Source organism: Ciconia boyciana, chromosome 6, assembly GCF_034638445.1.
Source record: "Ciconia boyciana chromosome 6, ASM3463844v1, whole genome shotgun sequence".
NCBI classification, from domain to species: Eukaryota; Metazoa; Chordata; class Aves; order Ciconiiformes; family Ciconiidae; genus Ciconia; species Ciconia boyciana.
The window spans coordinates 47,207,426-47,233,537 of record NC_132939.1 but is presented as its reverse complement, the minus strand read 5'-3'; the positions used below and the strand labels follow the sequence as shown (position 1 = coordinate 47,233,537).

The following is a 26,112-nucleotide window of genomic DNA, read 5'->3' as shown; positions in this document are numbered from 1 at the left end:
TCACTGTACATGTTAAAAATTCATTAAAATGCTATGTGCCTATTCTGTGTGTTAGGAAATTGCAGATATGTCAAGGTCAGGCCCTATAACTCCTTATTTCATCTTATGTCATTTGTTTCATCTACAAATAACTTATTGCCAAAAGTCGCCAGACTCACTGCATCATATTTTCATGTTCCCAATGGGTCAAGAGCCAAGTAACTAGGCAGACGTAAAATTCTGAAAGAAAACAGGAGATGCTAACCAGGCAGAATCAAGTAGGATATTAAAAGATCAGTGGTTAGGCAGATGACAGGATTCCCTGCTCCCTCAGAGAAAAATCAGGCATAGTAAACCCACCCTGTGCCTAGATCATCAAGTAAGAATATTTCTGAGTGTATCAGCAGCAGGCTTTGAAACAGAAGCCAGTCCCTGCACATAGCAGCTCAGTGTTTCTACACCTGCCCAGATCCTGCTGTGTCATAAATGCATAGAGATTTCTAAGCAAATGAGACACACACCATGTCTGAAAAAAGAAAGTCTCCATATGCAAGAAGGCCACATAAGGACTATTAATCCCAGTTACAGATAGCGATTTCCAGTGATTGTTTGGAACTGGAAGGGTTACCCATGTGCTGAGAGGTGGTTTCTGCCGATGGCTAGAGCACTGCTGTGCAGCACATCCACCACCTCCGCAGGACGTGGACACTGAACACAGCCCAACACAGCTGTGGTGTCCGTTGCCAGCCAAGATTTATTTGCACCAGAGAAACACTTCAGGTGTCATCAAAACTCTGAGAAAACCATACTGAAGAGAGCTTACCATCTGCACACAAGACACTGTGAGACAACAAATTCTGGGCTGGTATGTCATACACTAACCCTCAGGCACCTAAAGAATTTGTAAATTAAAAAAAAAAGTCACTAAGCATGCAGATCAGAACTACTCCTTACCAGGCCATTCCCCATTGCATTTTCTGATCTCAAATCTTTCACTTCCTTGCAGAAGACCCCAAAAAATCCTTCAGAAAATCCACTGTCCAACCTCCCGTATTGTAAATCTTATTAACTTGAAGGAAGCCAAAGGAGATTATCCTCTAATCTATCCACAAAACCTTCCCTCTCTTAGGCAATGGGGCTTAGAGCACCCAGGAAGAGGCTGCCACGAGCAGGACTCAGCCAGATCCTCTCCCAGGAGCCGTGAGTGGAGAGAAAACCCACAGAAGGAGGGAGTACCCTGTCCCAAAACTCCCCTGGCAATAAGGACACCAGGTTGTCCTTGGAGCGACACTAAGGGTCAGTAACACTGGAGCTTGCAAACGGAGCAAGCAGAGACACAAGGAACAAAGCAAGGTGGACCACCTGAGCCACACAAGCTCCCTGTTTGCTTTCCCCATCTGCACTTGGCAGTGGAGCAGCAGTTCTGGGCAGCTACTGCCTGCACAAGGGCTCAGTGTAGAGGCAGCCACACTGAGATCTGCCAGTGACTGGGGCCTCTTACCAGAGATAGGGCAGGGAGAGCACGGCAGAGGCTGCAGCAGCAGCGGGATCTGCACAGGCAGCCGCTCCTGCCTTTCAGTTGAGTAATGTGGGCCCATTTGTTCTGGGTGACATTAATGCTATTCCCCATCCATCTCAGACTCTTTAAATTACCTTTTTATGGCCAAAATCCTTTTCATAATTGATAAAAATCTCTTTTTTATATCCCGAGTTATTGAAAAAAATGTGAAGTTTTTTTATTCCTCATTATAGTTTTAATACAAATGTGTTTTTTATTGACGGCTGCTTGGAAGCCCTGACGGGCCTACTGAGGGAGGCTCAGAGGGGTGGGAGAAGGGCCAAATCCTCCTGTCCCACTGCTCAGTCCCTCACACTGTCAGAGTAATGGCCACCACAGCCCAGCCTCCACTCTGGTGGGTAATGGAGTGTGGGTAATGTCATGCAGGAAGAGGAGATTTCCTGTGATGGACGTAACACCCATAGCAAGCAGAAGAGGCTCTTGCTGACCTAAATCTAGTTTCCCCGTGTCTGTTAGTGGTGTACACGAGGGTCAACTTCACAGAGCACCCCGGCACAACGTTGCTGGAGCGGGGTGCTTAAGGACAGAACCAGGGTCAGAAGCTACGGGAGACCCAGGTGTTCAGCAGAGCCATTCAGCATCGGTCAAACAGCCCCAAGCAACCATGAGAGTGACCATGCACGGACTGTGCCACACATCAGTGCTTTTGGGCAGAACACTCGACCACAAGGCTATGCAACACTGGAGGAAGCAGGCGCGTGTCCCGGCATCCTGGATGGGTTAGACAATGCTGCCAGCCTGGGAGGAGGCTTCTTGGGGCCGTAATGGGATCTGCAGCATCGTGACCTGAAGACCTTGTGATCTAGCAGGGTAAATGAACCTTCTCTAGGGCAACATATGGAGCCAGCTACAGAAAGTGGCTCATATTCCCTTGGGAACAACTTGGATGCTGTAGGACATGCAGCGTAATACCCCACAGCCTATTGAAGGCCTAGCTGCTCTCCCACAGGGCTGAGCATTGCTTCAATAGTTCTGCAAATCAGAAGTAAGCATATGTCTCGCCAGAGCTTAAAATGCTAAACAGTTCCAGAAGGAAGGGAATCAGTCCGTCCTCCTCCCTGTCACTGGCACAGCAAAGGCTGCCATGCTGTACCAAGACTATGTACAGAAATAGGAGTAAAAAGAGGAGTCTCTTCTATTCCCTCTGTCTTTTCTCAGACTCAAACAGTTCAAGGGCAGGGAAGTCTCTTGCTGTGGGCGTTAGCACCTTGCTGTGGTCTCATTCTAAACCTTTCCCATGGCAGGTTCACAGGGGCATAGGATTTTTGTCCCTCCCTGTCAAATGGCCATGTGGCATTGCTGCGCATCATGGCAGTGACCATGCTCCCAGGTGTATATGGGTACATTTCAACAGTGCATGAATAAAGCTTGTGTACCCAACCTAGAAAACACTTTGGGAACCTTGGGAGCAATTTAAGGTAGAGGGGCAAAGGGCAGCATCCTTCTTAGCCACAGTTTTGCTGCAGGGACAATGACTTCTCAGGTAAGGAGTATCTGTTTCTTACTGCACAGCACTGGTGCCATACCAGGTAAAAGGGTAGGAATCCAAGGAGAGCAAAGCCCTTTAACAGAAGGCTGGGTCCCCCAAGCATCACTATCTGTAAAAATGCATCCTACTTCACAAACCACAGCACAGGAGGTTCCTCTACCACACGTGTTTTGCTTACAAATCACAGTCAACTCGCCTGACGTATCCTGCCCTGCTCAATCAGCGAGCTCCATTATTGTATGGCTGCAGGAGGCTTCTTGCAAATGCCAAAATAGTCCTTGAACAACAGGTAAAAGCCGCAATTAACTGTGGATGAAAAGGATGGTCTCCTTGGAGGTGCTGGCTAATCAAGCAATTAGAAACTACTTCGCATTACCTGCACTCCCACAAAGCAGAGCTGGACCGACATCCTTCCAAATGACTGTCTTTCCATCAATTTAAGCCCTTTATACAATTTGGCTTCAGCAGAGACAAGCCTCGACTTCTGGGCTCTCCCCAGACCTTTCTCCCAGGTTTGAACAAAGCAAGCACTGGAAATAACACATTCAGTCACTGGTGTGTTCTCCCTGTGGAGCCTGTTTTGCCTCTCAGCCTTCCTGGAGCACAGCAAACTCACCAGCAATGGTGTAAGTATGTGTGCAGATGTGGAAACCTGGGGTCCAAGCAGAGAGCTGGTCAGGATTTCTTGGGATCCCTCACTTAATAGCATCTGAGACTGCTCAGCTTCAGCAGTTTCCACTCATCTCTGCAACAGCTTCAACAACTGTTAGCAAGAGGCCAGAGACGTGAGGATAAGTCAAGGGGCAAGGAGGAAGGAGAGACCCTCATTCCCATGGCAGGCAAGGCTGGCCCTGTGCCCTACACCAGCCCCTTGCCCCGCAGGCAAAGACACAGCCTGGACACAGAGCACTTGGGCAGCCACGCAGCACAGGTGCCCCACCAGCATAGGAAAGATCCTACCTGAGACCATGCTGGCCTCATGGGTATGCTAACTTTATCCTTGCCCTAACTCCCAACCGCGCAACCTCAGACCAGACAGAGGAGCAGGGACCAGAGGACCAGCCTGACGGGAACCTGCCAGAAAGCTGCACTTGGATATTTCTGAAGGGACAGTGGTGAGAGATGGGTGGGGAGGGAATGTCTCCCACCAAGAAAAATTACCTCCAACGTGAGTAAAAGCCTGGGTAGAGTATGGAGTACACAAACACACCGAGGGGCAGAATAAGGAGTCTTGGGGAAAAGGTCAGAAAGTTGATTACAAAATGCTGATGAGTGAGGATGGGCTGGAAACTGACGAGCAATGGGCTCTGGAAAGTGACATCTTGCTGTACACAGGAGAGGGATTACAGTGGTGCTGAGCAGGTAAAGCTATGCTGTGGCCTACTGGGATGTGCAGATCAGATGGGTGACTGCAAACCAGGAGGTATTTTAGGACTAGAAAGAGGTAAAAGAGTGTGTTGGCATAGATAGGAGTACACAGTGAAGTCAGGAGATATCACAGTATCTAAACTCATTATCACTGCACAGCAGCAGAGAAGTGAGACCCACAGAGCCATATTAGGGACTGCACTGGACAGTACCGGACCCAGACAACAGAAAGACACCAAGGATAAGCTGCCAAGTCATGCTGCAGCCACTCAGTCCTATGAGGAGGGATGCTCTGGAATGGCCTTGATCAGAGCAGAGAGAAGCAGATCTATTTTTGAAAGGGGAGAGTTTCAGAATAGTCCAGTCAGTCTCAGCAATGAGCAATAAGCTCCTCTGAGCACCTTGTCCATGGAAATCACACACAGAAAGACCTACAGGAAGCCCTTCTGACAGACACCGAAGGGCTGTCATATGGAAACAGCTTGGCCAAACTCAGAGATGCCCTGGGTTCTGCACCTCTGCTCTGGGACCAAACTGGCATCACCTCTCCAGTATCCCTATATCCCACGGCCACAAGCCAGTCTCTTCCAACAGACTTGCCAGAGGGAGGAAATGCCCCTACTCCTAGTGCTGGCAAAACATTTCTTCCACCATGTCTAGTTTCTAAGCACAACGACTTTGTGCTTTTAAGGTGCAGCCACTCCAAAAGATTCATCTTCCAGAGCCTCTCATCAGTCTTTCTCCCTAAATGTCTGGTGTCCAAATTTCACCAGAAGTTGCCTGGCTCTGCTCTGCATGCACCTTGTTGAGTTAGAGAGCTTATCTGAACCACCTGTCTTTCCCTGTGTCATTAATAGCCCTGCAGAGAAAATGACAATTGTAGGGTAGGGAACATACTCATTTTGCATTCATTTTCCACGCCTGACACCTTTTCATTTTCAAGAACCTTGTTCAAGCAGGGAAGATGAGAATAGAGGTAGGAGAGACTCTTTCATTCATATCTCATCACCCATTCTTATGCACACAGCTTTTCCCAACTGATCGAAGGAATCCATCCAGAACGAGCCCTACCTGTGGTACCTCCACTGTCTCCCCAAAAGACTCTTACTCTATGATCTTGCTGGTGAGCGTTTCCAGGAGTCATTGTAAAGATTTCTTTGTGCGGCCTCTCCCACTGCTACTACTCGTGTTGTCCCGAGAATCCGACCCCCACCCCAACCTCTTGCATACAACACTCAAGAGAATGATCACCTCCCACCATCACTTAGCCAAACCACTATGGCTGAGATTAGAAAGCCAGCATCTGCTCACTTCTGATTATTTTTATCCCAATGATCCCTGATAGGTACACAGATTCACCCTAGACTTAAAACGGGGTTTGACAGGGCAACCCACTAGTCAGCATATATGATGCTTCTCCTTCTGTGTCAGATCAGCACACATGCCATTTGCCTTTAAATCAATCCAATAGCTCATGCAGCAGAGCTACACACTGCAGCTCCCAGTTTCCAGCCATGACGCCGGCCCAGAATGGGAGTTCCCCCATCAGCAGGGTGTCACGCAAGTCTGCATGGTGACAACAGAGCCGTGCCGAACTGCCGTAAACCCACCTCCCAAGCCCTCTGCCTTTGCTCAAAGAGCAGTCCCATTGGCATGCTTTCCATTTACACCAGTTTTCCCACAAAACCACTCCATTTGTCAAACATCCAAGCCTCTGATAAGATTCTCAGGAGTAGGTCACATCAGAAGACAGACTATTTCTAATTGACTGAAGGTACAACGTTTCTATACAAGAAATGGGCTTTTTTTGATCTTCATGCCCTTTTGCAAGCTCTTGCCTAATTTGTCAGCTTGTCACATTCCTCCCTAGGTATCTCTGTATTTCCAGTTGCTATTTCCCCCATCTGTTCTGCACTGATCCAAACTGTATGTAGTTACTTCTTGCCTACACTTGAGATTCATTCAAGAAGCCTGCTCTTGTGCCTGATGGGGGAACTGGAAACTTTACCACTGAATTCAAGAGCAGCAGGGTTAGGCCTAAGCCCCCTGGGAAGGTTCCCTCATTGTCATTTTCTCTTCTATTTGAATTCATCTGCAAGTTCCCAGGTGTGATGCTGGCCCCAAGGGGAAGGTTTCAGGATCCCCCTTTGCACTCCCCTTTGCTCTGACACTCCACCTTGCCCTTCTGCCATCTATATTTCAGCTAAGTATATTGTATTTAAAATGTACTGAGGATGTAGCTACACTGGAATTAAATTTGTTCCTGAAGTAACTCTATTAAATCCTCTGGGCTCCAGCAAAGACAACTTTGGTGCATTACATTCCCCAGATCCTTTCTGCTTTTAAATACCTTGATTTGGTACCTTGTAACTAATGGAAGTGGGCATTTACTTCTGCTGTTAATACTGCCCAGTTTCACCAGTTCCTTTACTTTTATACATGTCATTCTCTTCATTTCTCTCTTTTATCATCACTCTCTCTCATTAGCATTTCCTCTCTATCCCTTTCTTCCCATTTCTACCTTTTTTCCTCCCTCTCTCTGTCTCTTTAAAATTAAATATTGCCCATCAGTGCCCATGTGGGTGAAGTGAATGCTAAGAGGGAAGGCTGCTGTGGAGACTGGATTCGAGCTGCCTCGCTGGGAGTCAATGAGGCATGGAGGGCTCATCTAGCTCCCAAAAAGCTGAAAGAAACCAGGGCGTATCAGTGGCAGCAGAACACACACTTGAGAGAAAAGAAGAGGGCCCACCTCCAAGCACCTGGCTCAGCCTGAGAGATGCCACACAAACTGAGCCAGGGCTGTGGTGATTTAATGGGGGCTAACCTCAGGGTGGCTTTCCGTGACTTCTGCAGAGGGGAGATTGATGGACGGAGGCCCATGGAGCAGCAGGGGACCAGCCTGCCCTGTTCCATCTATCCACTGAGCTATGAAACACAGCTGGTACCAGCCATGCTACAAGGATGCAGCACTGAGACAGGGAGCATCTTACAGGTCAGGGCTGACATTAACCCTGCCATTAAACTGCAGGGAAATATTAGTTGTCATTCCTGACTAGACAATACCTAGGCCCTAAAACTACACAGAGGCAGACCCACCCCATCCAAATCTGCACATAATGTACTCACTAGGTGCAAATACTTCACTTACCCCATCCTGTTACCCCCATACCTCCTCACCACACAGTCACACACCCCAGAACACCCCAAAGCACATGTCCACACTGCTTCCATTCTTCAGCCTCTTGCCTTCCTCTCCCTCACACCCACCGTCTCTTCCATTGCTTTTGCACACTGTTGCGTCCTGTCTCCCCCTCACCATGTCAGTTGTGATCCTTGAAATGTCTCTCCTCAACCTGGGCTGGAGTGTGAGGGACCTCTTCTTGTAAGGGGCAAGATGCAAAGTAGCAGAACACCCTCTCTAAATACTGTGGTTACTTCCCTTATATCTAATGAACACAGGCACCCAGCTCTGATCTCAGTGTTGTGGGCTTCGGAGGGTTAACAGTGACACAGGCTCCTGGGCTACTGTATTACCTGACTGCAAGCACCAAAAGTGATTTATGCTATTATTTTCTTTGGGGGTTAATTAGGGACCTGAGAAAGTAAAAGGCTGTCAGTGCTAGCTGGAATTGGTCTAATGCAGCCAGGGAAGAGCAGTCGTCCCTCACAGAGCCCTGCTAATATATCTTTGTTCTGAACATCAATATCTCCAGCTCCCACCCCTCAGTGTGGCAGACAGCCCTCCATCCTGACCTCCAGCAACCCTGTTAGTCTTGGCATAACCTCTGGGGTACACTGCTCTGCTGAGCCCTGCCGTTTCCACCTGGCAGTCCTCACACCCTTAAATCCTCTGTTACCTTCCCCTTTCCTAAGCTTGCCAATAATGCCCATCAATGGACAGGAAGAATTCGCATGGCATTCTCCCAGAGGCAAGGAGGAGATATGTCCCCTTGGTATTTCTTGCAGCTGAGAACCACCAGAGACCTCCTTGCTCCTGTTTTCCTTCTTCTTGCTGAGGCCTGAGAAGCCAACACAGGCTATGGCTGCCCCTACCTCTTTGCCCAGATCCTCGCGGATGACTTGCTCAATCTCCTGCCTGGTGCTCTGCGGGGCCTGGCTGTGCAGCACTTTGAGGGTGCGGGTGTACTCCTCAGGCAGCAGGTAGTCAAGCGCTCCCAGGTGTTGTCCCACCTTGATGAAGGTGCCTCGGTTGGCGCAGCACAGCTCCCGGAGGCGCTCAGCAGAGCGCAGGTGCACCTGCGGAGAGACCAGAACATCAGCCAAGCCCTCTTGCTCTTTGTTACATGCACATGCCCACATACGTACTGTTTATTTGTCCAGTATTTAAACAGACCATGGATTTCCTTTCTTGATTTTGGGCATCATCATCTAATGTGTCAGCGAAGTATTAGGACTCTGGCTTGATTTAGAGGGGCTGAACCAGACCAGGACAAGATGCCCCAGAGTATTAGGGGCTTTGACACTTGTTTGCATAGGCACCACGATCAGTGACAGCACATTAGTTTTTGGCTCTGTCCAGGGCTACATCCTTGCACAGAATAAGATGTCTGGCCATAGCGCAGCATTGGTTTGTGACTGTGATCCACCGCTACGATGCACAGTTTGGAAACCCCTCGTCAAAAGACAAAAGTCAGGACCACAACCATGTATGTTAGACTCTCAGTGTGAGTGCGATGAATTAAAGTGAGAAGAAAACCACAGATACCATCCCAGAAACTTCCACGAACTTGGAAGAAGAGTCTGTTAAAAATCAAAACTACAGATGTCTATTTGGCAGTGAGGAGGACAGTACATGGGCAGTCTTTCATCCTCCTCAGCTCACTCTGACACACCACAAGGGGAAATTACATCCCTCCAGTCCAGCCAGATCTTGGTCTTACTACTTACATTGCCAACAAAGTCCACTGTGACAGTGGTTCTAGAAACTAAGAATTAGAAGACTTGCCAGCTTTGCTCACATTGGCCAAAATGCAGCCACCAAATGACAAAACCCATCACCAACCACTTGCCTGGTCTGGATTTCACCTCCAGAGGTTCATTCCACCTCTGAAGAACAGACCAGCCACCACATCCTTCAGTGACAATGATTTATTCTGCCTTTATTACTCTCACTAGAAAAGCCTCCTGCCAAGGACACAGCTATACTCAATATTCTTTAATAAACTTCAGATAAGTTTACCCTGATACATTAATAAAATCTAAGCAAATCAATGACAAAAAACAACTCCGCAGCCATCTCCTGTTAATGCCTGACACGTATCTGCATGGAGGCTCCTAATTCCTCTGGCTTCTGTGTCAGAAGTCATTGAAGGTAAAATCCTGTGTCTGCAGACTTCATCTGCCCAAGATCCTGTGGTGAGGGACTCCACCAAAAGCCTCGAAGTATGTGGCAGAAAGGAACAACACCACAAACATGCATGAACACCACACACATCCATACACCCACCCCATTTAGTGGCTATCTTTGCCCTCCGTGCAAAGTGGTGCCGTGTCACATCACAGAATAGGGCGAGTGTCTCACATTTGGGAACGTGTCAGGGGACAGACTGCGTGCTGAGCTGCAAATGCATGAAACACAGGACTAGGGGAGTGTGAGGAGAAAGCCTCATGCGCAAGTCTGACACGCAGCGTGTAAGACTTGACAGCTTGATGCACACATGCACACACACACTTTCCTAGGTGGGCGCACACGGGCAAGCATAACTCGCTCTAGGAGAGTGAGTTTCCCCCAGCGTATTGCCTGTTCAAAAGCACTCACAAATACATAGGCAGGAAATAACATCCACGAGCATGCCTGAAGTCTCCCACATTATTGTGCTGCATTTTACACACCAGCTTTAAAGCTCCTGCTGTAACAAGCAAGCCTCTGCCCTGGCTGTTTCCCTGCTCTCCTTCCCTGTGTGCAGTGGGGGCAAAAGCAGGCCAAAAGGGGGCAAGGAAAGGAAGCTGTGAAAGAGGATGAGAGAGCAAGAAAAGCAGTGAGGGAGTAATGGGATGAAAGAGAAAGGCAGTGGGAGGGAGGGAGCCAGAGCAGCTGGGTAGTTTGTCACAGCACCGGGAGTGCAGCCCATTACAGGGAAACAGCTTTTATGCAGCTCCGATAATTGCCCTCTGCCCGCTGCCTCCAGTTGTGCAGGAAAGCCCCTGCCAGCAGCAAAGGGAAAGGGAAGCAGTGGCCAGCCAGCTACCCCCGAGGCGTCGGGCAGCCACAGCCCAGGGCACAGGCAAGAAACAGTGGCAAGGCTCCAAAAGCTGTGCTCCAAAAACCCCAGCACTGAGCACAGGCCAGCACAGGGCCCTGCAACCTCCCACAGGCATAGCAGGAGCCCATCAAATGACTCCAGGCTGTGGCATGGCTCAGGGCAGAGCGGCAGCACCCCTGGGGCTGTAGCACCGTGCTGGGTGTGAGGCCGGGCAGCCATCTCAGGCTGGAGGTGCTGGCTCCAATGCACCTACTGGCCCCACACATATTGCCAAGGGAGATGGAAAAAACACGATGGAAAACTCATGTAGCTGAAAACACAACTGGTTGTAGACACGCTTGGATGCAGGGTGTATCTTCATGTCGGTCACTGCTGAGAAGGAGGCAGAAATAGCCCCTCTAGCACAAGGAGAGAGGAAATTTTGGCCCTCCCAAACTTACCACCCTGTAGAGAACCCAGTTGGCCTCATGGACACAGTAGTCCTGGCCAAGAGAGACAAAAGCATCCTTACAGAGGGCTCCAGGAACAAAGCAGAACAAAACCCCCATGCACAGCATCCTCCACCATGCTCTCACAACTGGCTTGGCTAAAACTCCTAAGAGACATCTGCCCTAGCTGGCTGTCCAGAGCAGGGAATGCCAGCTCCTGCCCCTGCTAGAGATGCAGAAGATGACCAGGCAACTTGTCTCAGAAGAAGGAAATCTATCTGTAGCCCTACATTTTACAAAACTCCAGTCCGCATTAGAGGCAGAAGTATAGTGAGAATGAAGCAGGACTGTGAATGAAGCTTCCAAAGTCTCTTTTCTTACCAACCAGGTCACGATTTTTAGCAGAAAAATGTTCATAATGCTATCTATTAACTGTCTGGATCTCCCCAAGCTAGGTCACGGTCCAGATACAGCACTTGTTTCTCTGATGACCTTCTCCTAATGATAGGCGAAGTAAGAGTGCCACATTCCTACTACTGTGTCCGATACTGTTGACCCACATTTCTGTCCTACCTTGAAGAAACTGCAGGGTAAATGGAAACCTCCAGAATGGCTCAGAGCTTTTCTCCAAGAAATCTCACAAGATATTGTTCTTTGTTGCACAAGCAATACCTTGAAGTTTCTTCTTATCAGGAAAAAGAGCTGGGAACAACAGCTAGTTAGACAGGGAGCCACTTGTATGCATCATGCCTAGGGGCACACTGCAGAGAAAGGAAGCATTTCATGTACCAAGGATTACCAAGAATAAGCCTCCCTCAGGAAGCACTTCAGATCGCAAATGCTGTCTCAGTGTGTATATGGTTCTTTCCTCAGTCCACACAGGCATCTCTTTCTGTCTCAAACCCCTTCCCTGAAATTCAGCAGGACAAATTCTCCATTGGCCCACAGCATGGCTATCAGACTAATGGTTTACCACGGTCTGATACCTTATCCTGGGTAGATTGGGATTAACACTGATTATTAAAATTGTTCCATATGGGCCATAATGGAAGTAATAACTGTCAGGTATGGAGAGGAGGCACCCCTGGGATGAAGCACATACTCAGCAAGCAGAGCTGCAAAGGGACATTTTTTAATTTACCCTTGATGTACAAGCAGACCTGGCTTCTCAAGTAATTTTGATGCTTTTGAAGGAGCCTTTACTTACAGAGACCTTGGCAAAGAACTGCTCTTCAGAGCATCAGACATGCAAGGTGTCACAAATTGGCAGATCCCAATCTGGTCTTAAAAATAAAGGAATTAATTTAGCAGAAAATAAATACCGAAGTTAAAATATACCGGTGAAAACTTGAGTATCTAGTATTTGTTGACAGACCTGGTGACAAAAGGGCTCAGAAAGGCCACTAAAGACCATAAGGTAAGTAGTGGAAGCCACTCGTCATATGAAAAATCCTTCAGAAAAGTCATTCCAACCCTGAAGGGCGTACCCATAGCTGGCAAAACGTGAAATGGGGATTAGGAATGCAGAGAGAAAATTTGAAATGCAATTAGTCAAAGACATAACAAACAAGTCACCAGAAATTCCTGGTCATGAGTGCTGCCTCCAGGAACACTGCGAACACAGACATCTCACAAAGGACGTCAGGCTGGATTTCGCCCAGAGGACAGGGCTAGAAGGGCTGCTCCTCCTCTCACCTCCATACCAGAGAGCACTCTTGTACAGGTGAGCTGGAACAGCTCCACACAACATGGTGCCCGTTCGCATCCCACCTGCTCCCAACCTGAGCAAGGGAAAGAAGGTGCCTTCTCCTGCTGCAGGCAATTCCCTGCATGGGGCAGGATGCTGAGGAGGAGCCTGCCCATCCTGCTTACAATGGAGACACACTCTCCAAGACAATATTTCAAGAAAGATGTCTCCAGAAAATATCTTGAAAACTTCAATCATATAAAAATTACAGATTAATTCAAAAAGTAGCTGAGATGCTAATAATCATAATTAAAAGGGGATTGCACTTTAAAACTGTTAGCTTCCAGAGGGCTGAAGAGGAGCAAATGTTGCCCTGTATTTAAGAAAAATCCAGAGTAATCTGGGAAATTATAGTCCTGCAAACTTTTATTCTGTATCAACTAAATTAGTTGAGACAATAATTATAGAGAGTACTAAATATCATCTAACTAAATGTGGTATGACTGAAAAAAGTCAACAGGGTTTTTGAGAGGAAAAAAAATCATTCTTCACCAGTCCACTAAAATACTCTGAGCATGTGAATGCAATAGTCAATAGAAGAGAAAAGGGAGATATTTACTGGGACTTTCAAGTGCCTTTCAATAAATTCCCCCACAAAGAGTGAAAAGAAAACTGAGCAATTATTGGAGAAGATGCAAGAATGCTCCTTTAGATCACTTGCTCATTTTATCCCATTCCTGGCTCAGAATTCCCTCTTTGCAAAACCAAGCCCAGCACTACAGACAGCAGCAGTGGGGGACTCTCTAGTTAGGACAAGGTTGCAACATTTAGTGATGTTTTTACCACAGCTTCATTTCAACATGCTCTGAATTTTTCTAGACAAGGTGATACTGCAGAAGCCCTGTCTGCATGAGCACCTGCAACGTTGTTACTTCCAGTGAGGCTGAACTAGCACTGAAAACACTGAGAAATGTGATGAAAGGGGAAACAGGTACAGGTAGCACCCACAAGGCAGAAAGGGCTCACTACTATAAATGGATTGATCCTCATCACTGTCAAAAACAAACAGCAGAGTGTCCCATTACACTCGTTCTTACACCAAGGTTTAATTTCCCTGCTAGTGATCTGGCAAAGCAGAGAACGGTGCAGTGACAAAAATGCCATGACATGCAACAGAAATTTTTCACCACTACGGAAAAATAAGCCCTGCCAAGTCCCTACCAAAGACAGGTAAACAATCAACAGACTGGCAGATCACCCTCAACATAGATGGCTGCAAGGTTACACATATTGGAAGGTGCAATTTATCCTGCCCGCACACACTGATGGGCTCTAAATTAACTGTAACTACCCCACACTTGCAACACATTGTTGTGGATGGCTCAGTGAAGGCACCTGCTCAATGCACAGTGGGGGTCAGGAAAACCCAAACAAGCTGTTCAACTGTGTTAAGAAAGGAAAAGAGAAAAACATTAAAAATATCAAAATGCTATGTATAAATTGAAAGCACAACCTCACCTTGGATTCTGGACATCCCATCACAAAAAGAGGTACAGAAGAAAAAGAAGAGGACAGAGAAGGACAGGGAAAAAATATCATGGACTGGAAAAGAGTCTATAAAAAGAGAGATCTGAAATGTTAGGGTATTGTTTAGATTAGAGAGAGTTGATGCACAGAGAGAAGAGTTATATGAAATAATAAAAAGAAAATCTCCCATTCCTATTTCCAGCTCTCACAAAACAGCAAATAATAGGGCATTCCACAAAGCAACAACCTTTTTTAAGTTTTTTTTACATCCCATTTTGCACAGTATAGCATTAACCAGTGGCACTCACTGTCAGAGGACAGAGAAGCCAAGAGCTTAATGGAATTCAGAAAGGCTTTAGACATTTATGATAAAACAACCATACCTGATTTTATATGGAGCTTTTCATCTTTAAAAGTGCTTTTACAAAGCTCTTTACAAAACTCAGGAACGCTATCCCCCATTTTACAGACTCATAAGAACATTACGGGTAATAAAATGTCTAAAGGGCTTTAAACACTCTTGCTTAAGGCATCAAGACAAAAATTAGCCTATTGATCGGCCACAGTGAGAGACAGAATGAAAACAGGGTGCACTGATGCTCCCAGCATCATTAAAATCTTTAAAGAACCTATTTGGTGTATCCAGCTCCAACATTCCGGCTAAATCGGTCGCCTCTTCTGCTGGGGTTCAATCTGCTTCCAAGGATCTTCTGTATTTACTAAATTACCTGCCACTGCAAGGACGTGAGACATTGGTGATGGTCTTTTGCTTTCTTCCCGTGGCACAGCAGAATTGCTGCTCATGGTCTTTCATGTTAAGCCTTTGGGATCCTGGGAAGTATCTTGTGGCACACAGTGTGTGGGAGCATCCCAGGCAAGACAGCTCTTCCAGGAATGCCCGCAGTAGCGGGAGACTGGACTGGAAGAGCCAGGCTGTCCCTTGGACTCCATACAGAGGGAAGAGAGGATGCCATCACACCTCTGTAGTGGGTATCGCCAAAACACATAAGTCGGGGAGGAAGAACAGACATGTCAGAGAAGATCGGAAAGGAATCTGGCCGCAGTCCTTTTCTCTTCTACCCCGATAATGACAGGGCCTTATGCACATGACTGGTAAAACTACAGAACAGCTTTAGATGACCCAGGACAGCACAAACTGGAGAGGAATGAAAGGATGTCCACCTCAATTTAACACAGTGAGAGACTGAAATCAAGTGCCATGCCAAAAGATCTGCGAAGATGTTTAGGGAGGATACGGCTACTGGTGAAGTGAATTGGGTACTTGGGTGCTTTAAAAACAGCAATAGAAAACCTAGAACCCCTTGCAATGACAGTGTAGTTGCGTCCAAGAGGCTGTTACCTCCTCTTTCAACAAATCTGAATAAGCATACAGTTAATATAAACTACTATAGCCTCCACTAACACTGTCAGCCTGGTAATCAAACTGACTGACAGCAGGGGTGCTGCAAGGAGACACACAACTCTAAATATAATTATTATTGCCTCCTTTTTGTACTATCTTTCCTGCCTACCTTTTACAAAATCTCATTCCTATGCACTCCAGATATTTCTCATTCAAATGCTTCCTTACACCAATACTAACTGATCATACTGCTGATCACGGACAGATCCACGTCTTTGGAATTGGAATAACTCTTGGTGCAATATACCTGACTATCTAATAATTCATTATTTGTGTAAGTTATGTATAACATTCCTAAAGATTTACCTATGCGTCTCTGCCTGCCCATATGAGAAAAGGGCATTCCATATGTTCCCACTTAGGCAGGTACATTGTTACCTTTTCAGACCTATACTTTTTAGTTAGTTCCCCTTGGTGCAAACGCTGGTTAAAAAGGCATCCCCCTAATTCTCAGTTTTGACTTCCATAGCTCAAAATAGTCCTAGCAGATATCAAAATCCCTCAGAAATTCTGGCACAACAGTAGGTTGCCAGTGGGACAGCCAAGAAGTAAGAAAGAGAGCTTTATAGCTTGCAAAGGATAAAGGACGGAGATGATCCCCTGGGCTAAAGCGACAATTTCTTAGCTTCTCAGTTTCACAAACACGGGAACAAGGAGTCACAAAACTAGCAGGATGGCCAGTGAACTCTGTACAAATGGAAGGATATACACAGTGAGCCTGCATCAGACAGCTGAAATCTGGCGGTGGTGCTGGGGCCTTGTATCACCAGTGCTAAAGGCAGCTGAAATTCAAGCAAGCACGTTTCATGATTTGTGCAAATCTTCCAAACCTAGGCCAGCCCATTTCACGCTGAACAGACATGCAAGCTCACACGCTCCAAGCCATCAGGCCTCTGAATTTCCACGCACAAGTACACACGGACATTGACCTCCCACCTACGCTACACATACTCCCACGCTCTTCCCGCTAATACCCTGATTCACAACATGGTTCCTAACAATCCACACAGGTGACCAGCAAAAAACCCCTAGTTTGAGATGCCACTTGATTCAGGAAACATTCATGCTGGGCTGAGGTCCACCTCTTCAGCCAGTCACTTCCCAAGCTGCTCTGAGAGGAGGAAGCAGCGTGGCTTGACCACAGTGTGGAGCACCAGCAGTCACTTTGCTGAACCCTGCCCTTGCTGGCTGGTGCATGCACAACCAGCACCGATAGCCTGCTTGTGTTCCATCTTCATTTTGCTCCAAGCTTGGTCATTTGTGCTCTGATTATCTCTCATTACTGCCGACCTTGCTGTAATGAGTTTTAATCTGCCTCGTATTAATTAGAAACATTTTCATTAGCCAGCTCAATTTTAGGTAAATAGCTAATAGAAGCAACTGAGCTGCAATTAGTTATCTGTGGGGCAGTTCAGGAGAAAAATCAGAAGGGAGCAGCTGTTTCCCCTCTAGACACCTCTGTGAAATAATGCACTATTCTGTCTAAGTCTTCTGAGCAGGGAGAACAAGGAGCACAGGGAAGGGATGGTCAGAGACAAGGGGAAAATAACATGCTAAAATAACTGGGACGTAGCGCTTCTATGGCTATGGCATTACCTGCCTACTCTCTCCCACTAACAGTTCCAGATCAAACTGTTGAATATGGGAATCTGAGAGTCAAGCTGAGTCCTTTACACATACAGACATCACCTCCAGTGAACAAGGTTCTGCTCCTGAAGATGTTTTACCCTGAGGGGAGCCCTCTCCAGAAGACAACACCTGTGACTGCACAAGAGGTCCTTCACAGGGGCTCTCTTTGGGGGAAGGTACACTTATGTGAATGGTACTTACAAATGAGGATAAGATCAGATCAGATTTGGATGAGAAGGAAGGACCAGACCTATGCATACACAGACATATAATACTTGCAAAGTCAGCAGGTTCCCAAAAGTGCTCCCAGTGCCTTGCTGTCCTGATGGCATTGTTATACAAAGAGATCTGTCCTGTGCTTTGTTGCAGAGCACCCATGGAGGATAGGAAGTCATTCAACAGCACGGCTGCAGAAGGCACAGAGACATTTACAGAAGCTGCAGTGATATTAGGCACGTGTCTTGATCCATTGATCACAGTGCCTGCAGCTCCTGTTATGGAGGCAGGTGAAATGAAAATAAATTTGACACAGCATCCCTCAAAATCTTGCTAACAAAATTAATTCAGTTCAGCTTGGATCAGACCATGTGGGATGGCAGTGAAAACAAGCTGAGGGCTGTAAAGACACCATCTTATATGGCCTTGTGTTTAGCTGTGGTGGGGGGCTCCCAGCCATCAGTCTTACTTGCTATTTTCAGTTGCTATAAGGAAGAACAAGATCAAGAAAGATGTGTGTTACATTCAGGAATGTTCCTTAAACAGGAGCTGCTGACACACCCTACAGAAACCATAGGCTATTGACTGAACAGCAAGAGACGATGTTGTGCAACAAAAATGACCTGAAGGGAGAACGCTCCCCAAACAGCTATGTCCATGTAAGGAGATCCTAGGAAGGCAGTAACATGGGAAGTGAGGGCTGGTCCTGGGCCGTGGGGAGGGTGGGGGGAAGACCTCAAACAAGGCCACAGTAGGAACTAGCTGTCACTGAAGCTCATACAGTTATGGCTATGCATAGGGAGGCTTCGCATCAGGAAGAGGGGTGTAGAGATGGTCTCTTTGCTTAAAAAAGGTCTGAAGTCCCAGACAGAGTAGAGAGAGGAAAACAAACAAGGAAAAGTACATCAAAAGCTACTGCAAGACAGATGAACCAGTACAGAATGAATTAGAAAGAGTTTCAGGATTTGTCCTCAATAATAAAACCAGATGGTGTCAAGAAGGCTGACCTGGTAACATCTTCCAGTTACTCAAGAGGTCAGACACTGTAAACAGGAAGGGAAACATACAGGGTGTTAGAGGGTTAGTGAAGAGGTGGAAGATGAGATGAAATGAGTATCAAGGGAATCTGTTCAATGCTGAATATTCCTGTCCTTCAAAGCAAAGTGAAGGATCCTAGCAGCAGAGATGAGAATGGAAATCTGACAGTCTCTTCCCTTAGTCCCCACACCCCATCCTGCAATAAAATGGAGCTGGAAAAGCCATGGAGTCCAGAGGAAGCACCAACAGACAGAAGATACACTGAAAGACACACTGAAAGGTGAGGTTTATCAGGATGCATGGCCCAAGCACAGAAGGAAAGATGGAGAACGCTCAGCTAAGTCTCATCTAGCTGAGGGTCAAGACAGGGTAGCTTCACACAGGCTACTCTCCTAGTGTGGGTGTGCAGGGAAGAAGGAAGTGCAGAGGCAGCCGTTGCAGCTGGAGGGGAGAAATCGTCACATCCACTTTGTCAACGCCGAAGAATCTGGGCTGACATTTTTCTCTTCCCAACAGTTGAATCCCACCCTACCAGCTGCACGTCACAGCTGACCTCCAGTCAGGACCTATCTGAGTCAACGTCAGGCAATTAAACCATGCAACAGCAGCTTCTCCCCCTTATACATATGCAACTTCTCTCCTGGCAGGTCATTCCAAAGGCCAGGGGAGCAGAGCAAGTGGCCTCCCTCTCTTACAGCCACGCAGACAGGCACCAGCATTTAGCTTGGTCACAGAACCCAGAAAGAAGGGTTTCCACTGCAGCCTCTCTAGAGATCTCAATACACCCCCTTACCAAACTGACAGAGGCAGATTCCTTTCCCCTTTTTTCATCTGAGAAGCTCTGACCTTTAAAGTACAGACCTCTTCCCATAAGAACAGGATGCCTGAAGAGGAGAGAGACAGTAACACATTAAATACCTAGAAGTGATTAAATTGGATTGACGAGGAAGTCAGGAAAGATAACAACCATGGGATTACGCTGTCAATTCCAAAAAACTGCAGTGACTGTCATAGCACTACATCCAACAGATAGAGAGTGGCTGCGGTGCCAGTAAGTCATCATCAGTGGCAATGCAGTTCTACTTTTAAAAGTGGGGGGGGGACACCAAAGAAATGTCCCCTTGTTACTCAGCAGGTCTGTTCCCTTTTGGATATCATTCAGAGTTGCTGACTTCAGTGAAATATATATATATAAAAATTACTCCAGCTTTTTCATCTAGTTAACGCCACACAGCTCCACACCAAGAAAGGCAGCTGGTGTGTATTAGCATCCCAGCAATGTCACCACTATGGAAGACTGAGCTGGTGTCTCTTCTGATTCATGCACAATCAATACACTTGTTAAACTGCAATTAGAAGGTCAGATCCTTCCTTGCAGCCACTCCTTTGCTTTCTCACTGAAAACAATACGTTTGTGCAGGTGCCAATAGAAGCAGAATTTGGAAAAAATGGGCTATGTGGATGCCAGTGAAGGTAGCATTTGGTCTACTGAATCCTTACAGCTGCTAGGAACACAAATAACAGAGAAAGCCTATATTGGCTTTGAGGGTGCCACTTAAAAATAGCATGAGATAGCAGTTTAATAAAGTAAAACATATGAATATTTGACATGGCACCACAATGAGATGAACAAAAGGAGAGCCCAGGTGAGGCCTCATGTTGGTTATTCATTATCCAGACTAGATTACTTTTGCTCCCACAATAAGCAGAAGGAATTACCCCCAGCAGTACCAGAGGCAACTGCCTTTATTGCAGCTGGTATCACAATGAACAATATTATATGTGTCTCCCCTGCATTTGGCTGTGGCTCACCAAGGTTGTGAAGGGAATAAAACTGAGATCGTTTTTATATACAACTACATATTCAACATTTTGCCCTTTCCATTGCCAGTTGTTGAGTTTTCCCTCTCATCTAAGAGATGAATGAGCATCCATGAGGCAGGGATGCTGCATTTGTAAATGTCAAACTTATTATAAGAACCTAGAGTAATATAGTCAGTAAAGCTGTTGGATGTCTTGTCTCATTCAAGTTTTAAGAAAACGGTGTGTCCTTCCACCTGCAGACTCACTGTCAGCCATTATTTTATTTACAAGCAACTGGTGCAACAGGAAACATTATCAGTGCACGGGGAGTTGAGCCAAGAAGAAAAGAAGCAGAAAGCCTCCACCTCCAGGTTACCTATCCCATCCAGGATCAAACTGACCAGTCAATAGTCTTTAAGAGTGGTTCAGCCTAGGAAATTATAAAAGAGATTCCTGCTCAGTTGCTTGTGGAGGAATATCCCTACCCTTATCCCCCACCCTTCCAGAGAAGCAACTACAAATAGCAGGGAACGGGCTTTATCAGGTGGAAATCTAGGGTGGATTTTTACTTGATGTATGAGATGCTGATTACCACAGATCACCTGTGCAAGTACCCCAAGGGGCAGGGTAAGAAAAGCCTCGTCCATCACTACCCAGTTACAACTTCTTCGTAGAAAAAAACTGCAAATCAGGCAGGGCTTGCCACAATTTAAAAAAGAAAGCGCGATCTAGGAATCCAGAGGTTTCAGTTTGAATCTCACGTGAGCAAAAGTCAAGGTTCCTTCGCCAAAAGGGGGAGAATCTAGTGTAAGAGGCTGACACTGGACAAGAGAAAACAAAGATGACACTGCAGTGGAGATAATAGGCAAGAGACAATCTCCATCAACACACTAGTCAAAGACAGCCAATTTCTAATGTTGACTAGAAGTTAAATAGTAAACTCAAGACAAAACGCCTATCACAAAGGCAATCAGTATAAAACCTGACAGAAAAATAATATTGACAAAGATCCTCCAAAGAATCAGCCCTTGCTGGCAAAATACAATCACCGTGGATAGTCCCAAAGACAAAATTTGCACGCCAAAAAGGACCATAGAGAATTAGCCCTACATAAGATGGGTGTGAAGCAAAGCAATGAAAAGAAATCAGATGCTAGTAATCCAAAAGTAAGGCTATCTATAACTTCTAGCCTCATATAATTATTTTATTAAAGCATTTACATACTCTACACAGAGATACAGAAATTCCATGAAGAAGGATGAAATCACAGTGAAACAGAGAGTTGATATCTGCAGGCAGGGAAAGATGGAAAATGGGATAAATGTGGTCTTGGTTTGGTCTCTGGAAAAGAGTGGAGCTTCACTGTACTCTCATTAAGAAGATCATGGCATGAAAGGGTGCTGTGCATTGATTACCACAGAGAATGTGTTCCTTTCCTGGGCAGGGACAGAGTGCTGGATGTACAAGCTCTTGGCTGGAGGTGATAAATTCTGTTTAAACGTCTGCCTGACAACTTGAGTGAGATTTCAAAGAAGGTAAAGCTGAGAATGTGAACAGGCTTCCTCCAGGAGGCTTATTTAAATCTAGATTATGCCTGTTCTGGAGCCTAAAATAGACTCCTTTTTAATCATGTGCTCCTTAGCACCTGGGATTCACTAGCATCCCATAGTAGCCAGTCAACTATGAGACACATCTAACTCTCTTTTAAAGCACAATTACCAAGTCTACATAAATTGCTGTCCTGACTACACATAAGTTGGGTGAGCTTCTAAACACAGCCATGAGCAATCCAGGTATTTCAAACTCCTTCTCCCCTGGGCTTTGACAGAATGCTTCAGTCACAGGGCGGCAGGGTGCCTCAATCACCTCCACTACAGGAAGGCAGCTGCCTCTGGGCCACATCGCAACAGTCCCCAGAGAGCACCCCTCAAGAACAATTTGGGGTGGGTAGTCTGCAACTTCCAGGGGGACAAAGGCAGGCAGAACATCATTGGCCACTTGGAACTCAACCAGCACATCAGATCTGACATCCCTGACACAGGGAACCCTTAGCAGTCTGGATAAAGCAGTCTGGATAATGACTTTATGTCTTGTTCTAAAATCCATCAAATCTGCAAGTCCAGCGTTCCTCACTTCCAAGCCTTCATGATGCTGCTCAACCACGACCCAGACAGAAGACATTGGTCCAATACCAACCATGAAGACTTCCCCTCCATATGGCAATACCTAGAATCAAGCTCATTTTGGCACATGATATTGGGAAACCAGAAGCTCAGTAAAAGCAATCTTGGAAACCCACTCTATACTCTAGTCCTAGTTTTGCAAATGCCCCATCTCCAACAAATTATGTGTTGGCTTACAGAGAAGCACGTGTTTCTAGCAGTTATACGGGAGCTGTTAGATTTTACTATTCAGTTGCCTGAAAGAAGAAAAAAATCTCCTCTGTTAGCCTATTAATCTGTCATAACGAGATTCTTCATAATTAATTTGTCCCTAACAGTTGCTTTGTAATGGTAGTGAGAGAATATTTCGGGAATGGCAATTACCTCTGGTGTCAAAATGATGAGGAAAACAAATGTTCAACCATCAACAAAATGCAGTGCCTTTTCCACTCCCACCCGATGGTGGGTGACAGCACTGCACATCAGAATTACAGTGCGGTTAATTACTAGGCATGTTGCAATTGAGAGTTCATTTCCCCTCTTGAGATGAAATTTGTTGAGCAATGCAAGTGGAAGGAGGGGCATCTGCTACTGGGATGGGGGTTGTGTGGGGAAGCGGTCTTATCTATACATTGCTTCTTCTTTAATTTACTACACATACGTCCAACAATTATAAGTAGTGAATGCTTTTTTAAAATACTTAAAGGAACCTTCCTTCATTAGCTACACATACATCCCACCATTTCAAAGATTTTGCAAAAAGACAGAGCTTGACTTCTTTGTTGTTGCTTTATTTAAATTTAGTATCCTTCAAATAAAAACCACATGCCTGCATTAGTCTTTCAATACTAATACCAAATATAATGGGTTTCTCGGCTGTTTGTAAATGGAAGAATTCCTTGGGCTGTGAGCTCATCGGATTTCAGCACGTTATGGAACCTGACATCTGACTGTTTCTGGAGTGAGATTTCCAGGAACAAAGCTAATGCACGTAGCGTGGAGCTCGTCCCTCCAGGTGAGGACCAAGCTCTGCCAGTGCTGGGAATCCTACTCGAGAAAGGGACTGGCAAGGGGAAACCTGCTGGCTCGGCTGCCATTGACACAGGTGTGCAAAGCCACAGCCTGGGAGAGCTGTCCTGCCTGGGGCTGGCGACGAATCCACCTAGCACCTGGGTCTCGATTTTCTCAGAAAACTAAGATTGTGGCAAACCTTTGCCACATGAGCTGCTAATGAATGTAAGACCTGGTAGGGTAAGTCTGTACTCAATCTGACAGCGGCACAGTGGGGGCCAGGTAGGTGGCAGCCAGGGCTGAGGCATCAGTGGGGACATGATGGGAGATAAGGGCAAAGCTGGGGCAGGCTGCAGGAGAATCAGGAGAGCAGGAAGCTGATTCAGGCCTGGTACAGGATGGCAGTGCAAGTGAACAGAGAGGTCAGCTGTGCAGGGCTAGCGAGGAAAGCTGCATGCATTCAGGCAAGGATATACCAGGAGAGGTGCATGCGTGAAGCTGCTTCTGCCTGCATTTTGCTCAGTCCTGAGCCACATTACCAAGCACTTGCTATCGTAAAATCAAAACATAGGTTTAAAAGAATCAAACATCACCCTCACTCCTGGTACAGACTCAGTCCCTAGCCTGTGGCCTCTGGGGCCAGTGGAGGTCAAGGAAAGTTGCAGTTGATCTAACCCTGCGAGGCACAGTGAGGCAGGAGCTGGTATAGCTCTTGGGAGCCCTTCACATGTATCAGGTTGCAGACAGCTCTTGTCTTCAAGCACACAGCCCAGTACAAGCACCAGCTCAGAGCGAGGAAAGCATGGTTCCAGCTAACAGCCTTGCTGTTTCTCACTCCCCATCGCTCAGGAGCCATCATTTCATTATAAAAATGTTCCCCAGTTAAGGATCACCACTCCGTATATTGGCAGTGAATAACTCCCAATTCAGACTGCCACAGCAAAACCTCAGCTTACTGCAAGAAATAGAAGCAGGGAAGCTGTCCTGGAGAAGAAGATGAGAGACAGAACAGGCGATACCAGAGCACTCCAGAGATGAAACAGCTCCTGCTGGGCTCTGGAAATGCCCAGCTGTGCTGCCTGACTGTGAACGCAAAGGAAAGGGCCCAAGGGAGGAAAGCGTATCTTCCCTACTTCTCTTCACACAACAGTCCTAAGATAAACAAATGGGAGTGCAAAGCCTGCTGCCCTTCAGCAATCCTGCAAAAACGAACTTGTGTCCAGAGCAACCCTACAATAACAAACAGGCTGCACAGTTACAGAGTTCACAGGCAACCCAAAACAAGTACATTTTCAGAGACTGCAGGGGCAGTAAAGACATTTTAGGAGCTGCGGGGTTTTTTGAAAAGCAATTCTGCTAGTGACCTTTTCAGTGAATTTACCTCTAAATTCAGCAAAGCTGGCAAGACAGTAAACGGATCCAGGCTTGGCATGAGGCATTTCATAAAGCACTGTGCATGTGTGTATATGTGCAGGCTCACATGCAGATTCATTGTTAAAGTGGAGCTAGAAACAGAGTGGAGGCTGTATGAAGATGACCCTTGTCACTATCTTTATCTGCTCCCTGTGGGCCCGTTCCAAGTCACATCAGCTCAGTACACTGACAAAAACAAGTTGTTACTGGTGTCGGACCTGCCAAGATGATGCTGCTGCAGAGGAAGGAGCAGCAAGCTGCTCTGAATGGTGCACCATCAGCAGAATTTTCAGTCATTGAGATAGGACTCTCAAGTTAAAAAAAAGAAAACAAACAAACAAAAGAAACCCCAAACCAATTCTATGGGACCAAAAGTAGGCTTAACTAGGCTAGCAGTGAATGCAATTACCATCTTGGATTCACTCCTCCAAAGCCATCTTTGAACCTTTGACTCTGTCTTGGAAGTGGCTATTTCAACTGAAGCACTCACACCCTGAACACACAGGCACACGTCTACAGGCAGACAGATGTGCCTGTCCAGATGTCCAAAAATGGAGACACGTGCTCATATCAGCAGGTTTCTAGGCAGGGCACCTGAACACCCTAGTCAATAAAGTAAAGAGTAGCTTCCACACCTGGCACTGAACTTTACGTTTTGTTTTGTTCCTAGACTAAACCAGCAACTGCTCCAACTCAAGAGAAACATAGCTTCCTTTTTTCCTAGTCCCCAGGGCTTCCTCAGCCTGGCAGAGTCCTGTCTGGCCGTGGGGCACCAGATGGAGGAAGACAGCAGAGGTCCCTTCAGAGACACCTTTCCCTCAACTATGCAAACAGGATGGTCCCCACATAGGTAAAAGGGTTTGCCTGGAACCCACTATGATGCCTTCAATGTTGCCAAGAAGTCCAGAGAAGTGTTTGCAAGACAACACCCACCACAGCAATTCCCTTAACACTGACTTAACAGACTAAATGAAGACACTGGCTTGACAGGTAAGATAATCATGTGCTACCCTCCAGTACATTCTTTTATCAGATACACTTTGGGGAGAATGTGATAAGGTCACTGGTTTAGCAGAGCAAATCTACAGTATTCGGTCCTGCTCTGAAATTCCAGCCTGGCCTGATATGTGAAATAT

General features: G+C 46.4%; 1 protein-coding gene across 2 annotated transcripts in view; it reads right to left on the bottom strand.

Moving 5' to 3' along the window:
• ADCK1 (aarF domain containing kinase 1) overlaps positions 1-26,112 on the bottom strand; it is an 81,156-nt gene that overhangs the window by 41,105 nt on the left and 13,939 nt on the right. For both annotated transcript variants that reach the window (XM_072865539.1, XM_072865540.1), the window contains exon 4: positions 8,469-8,672. In XM_072865539.1, the coding sequence (XP_072721640.1) occupies positions 8,469-8,672 (204 nt within the window). The remainder of the gene's footprint in view (positions 1-8,468; positions 8,673-26,112) is intronic.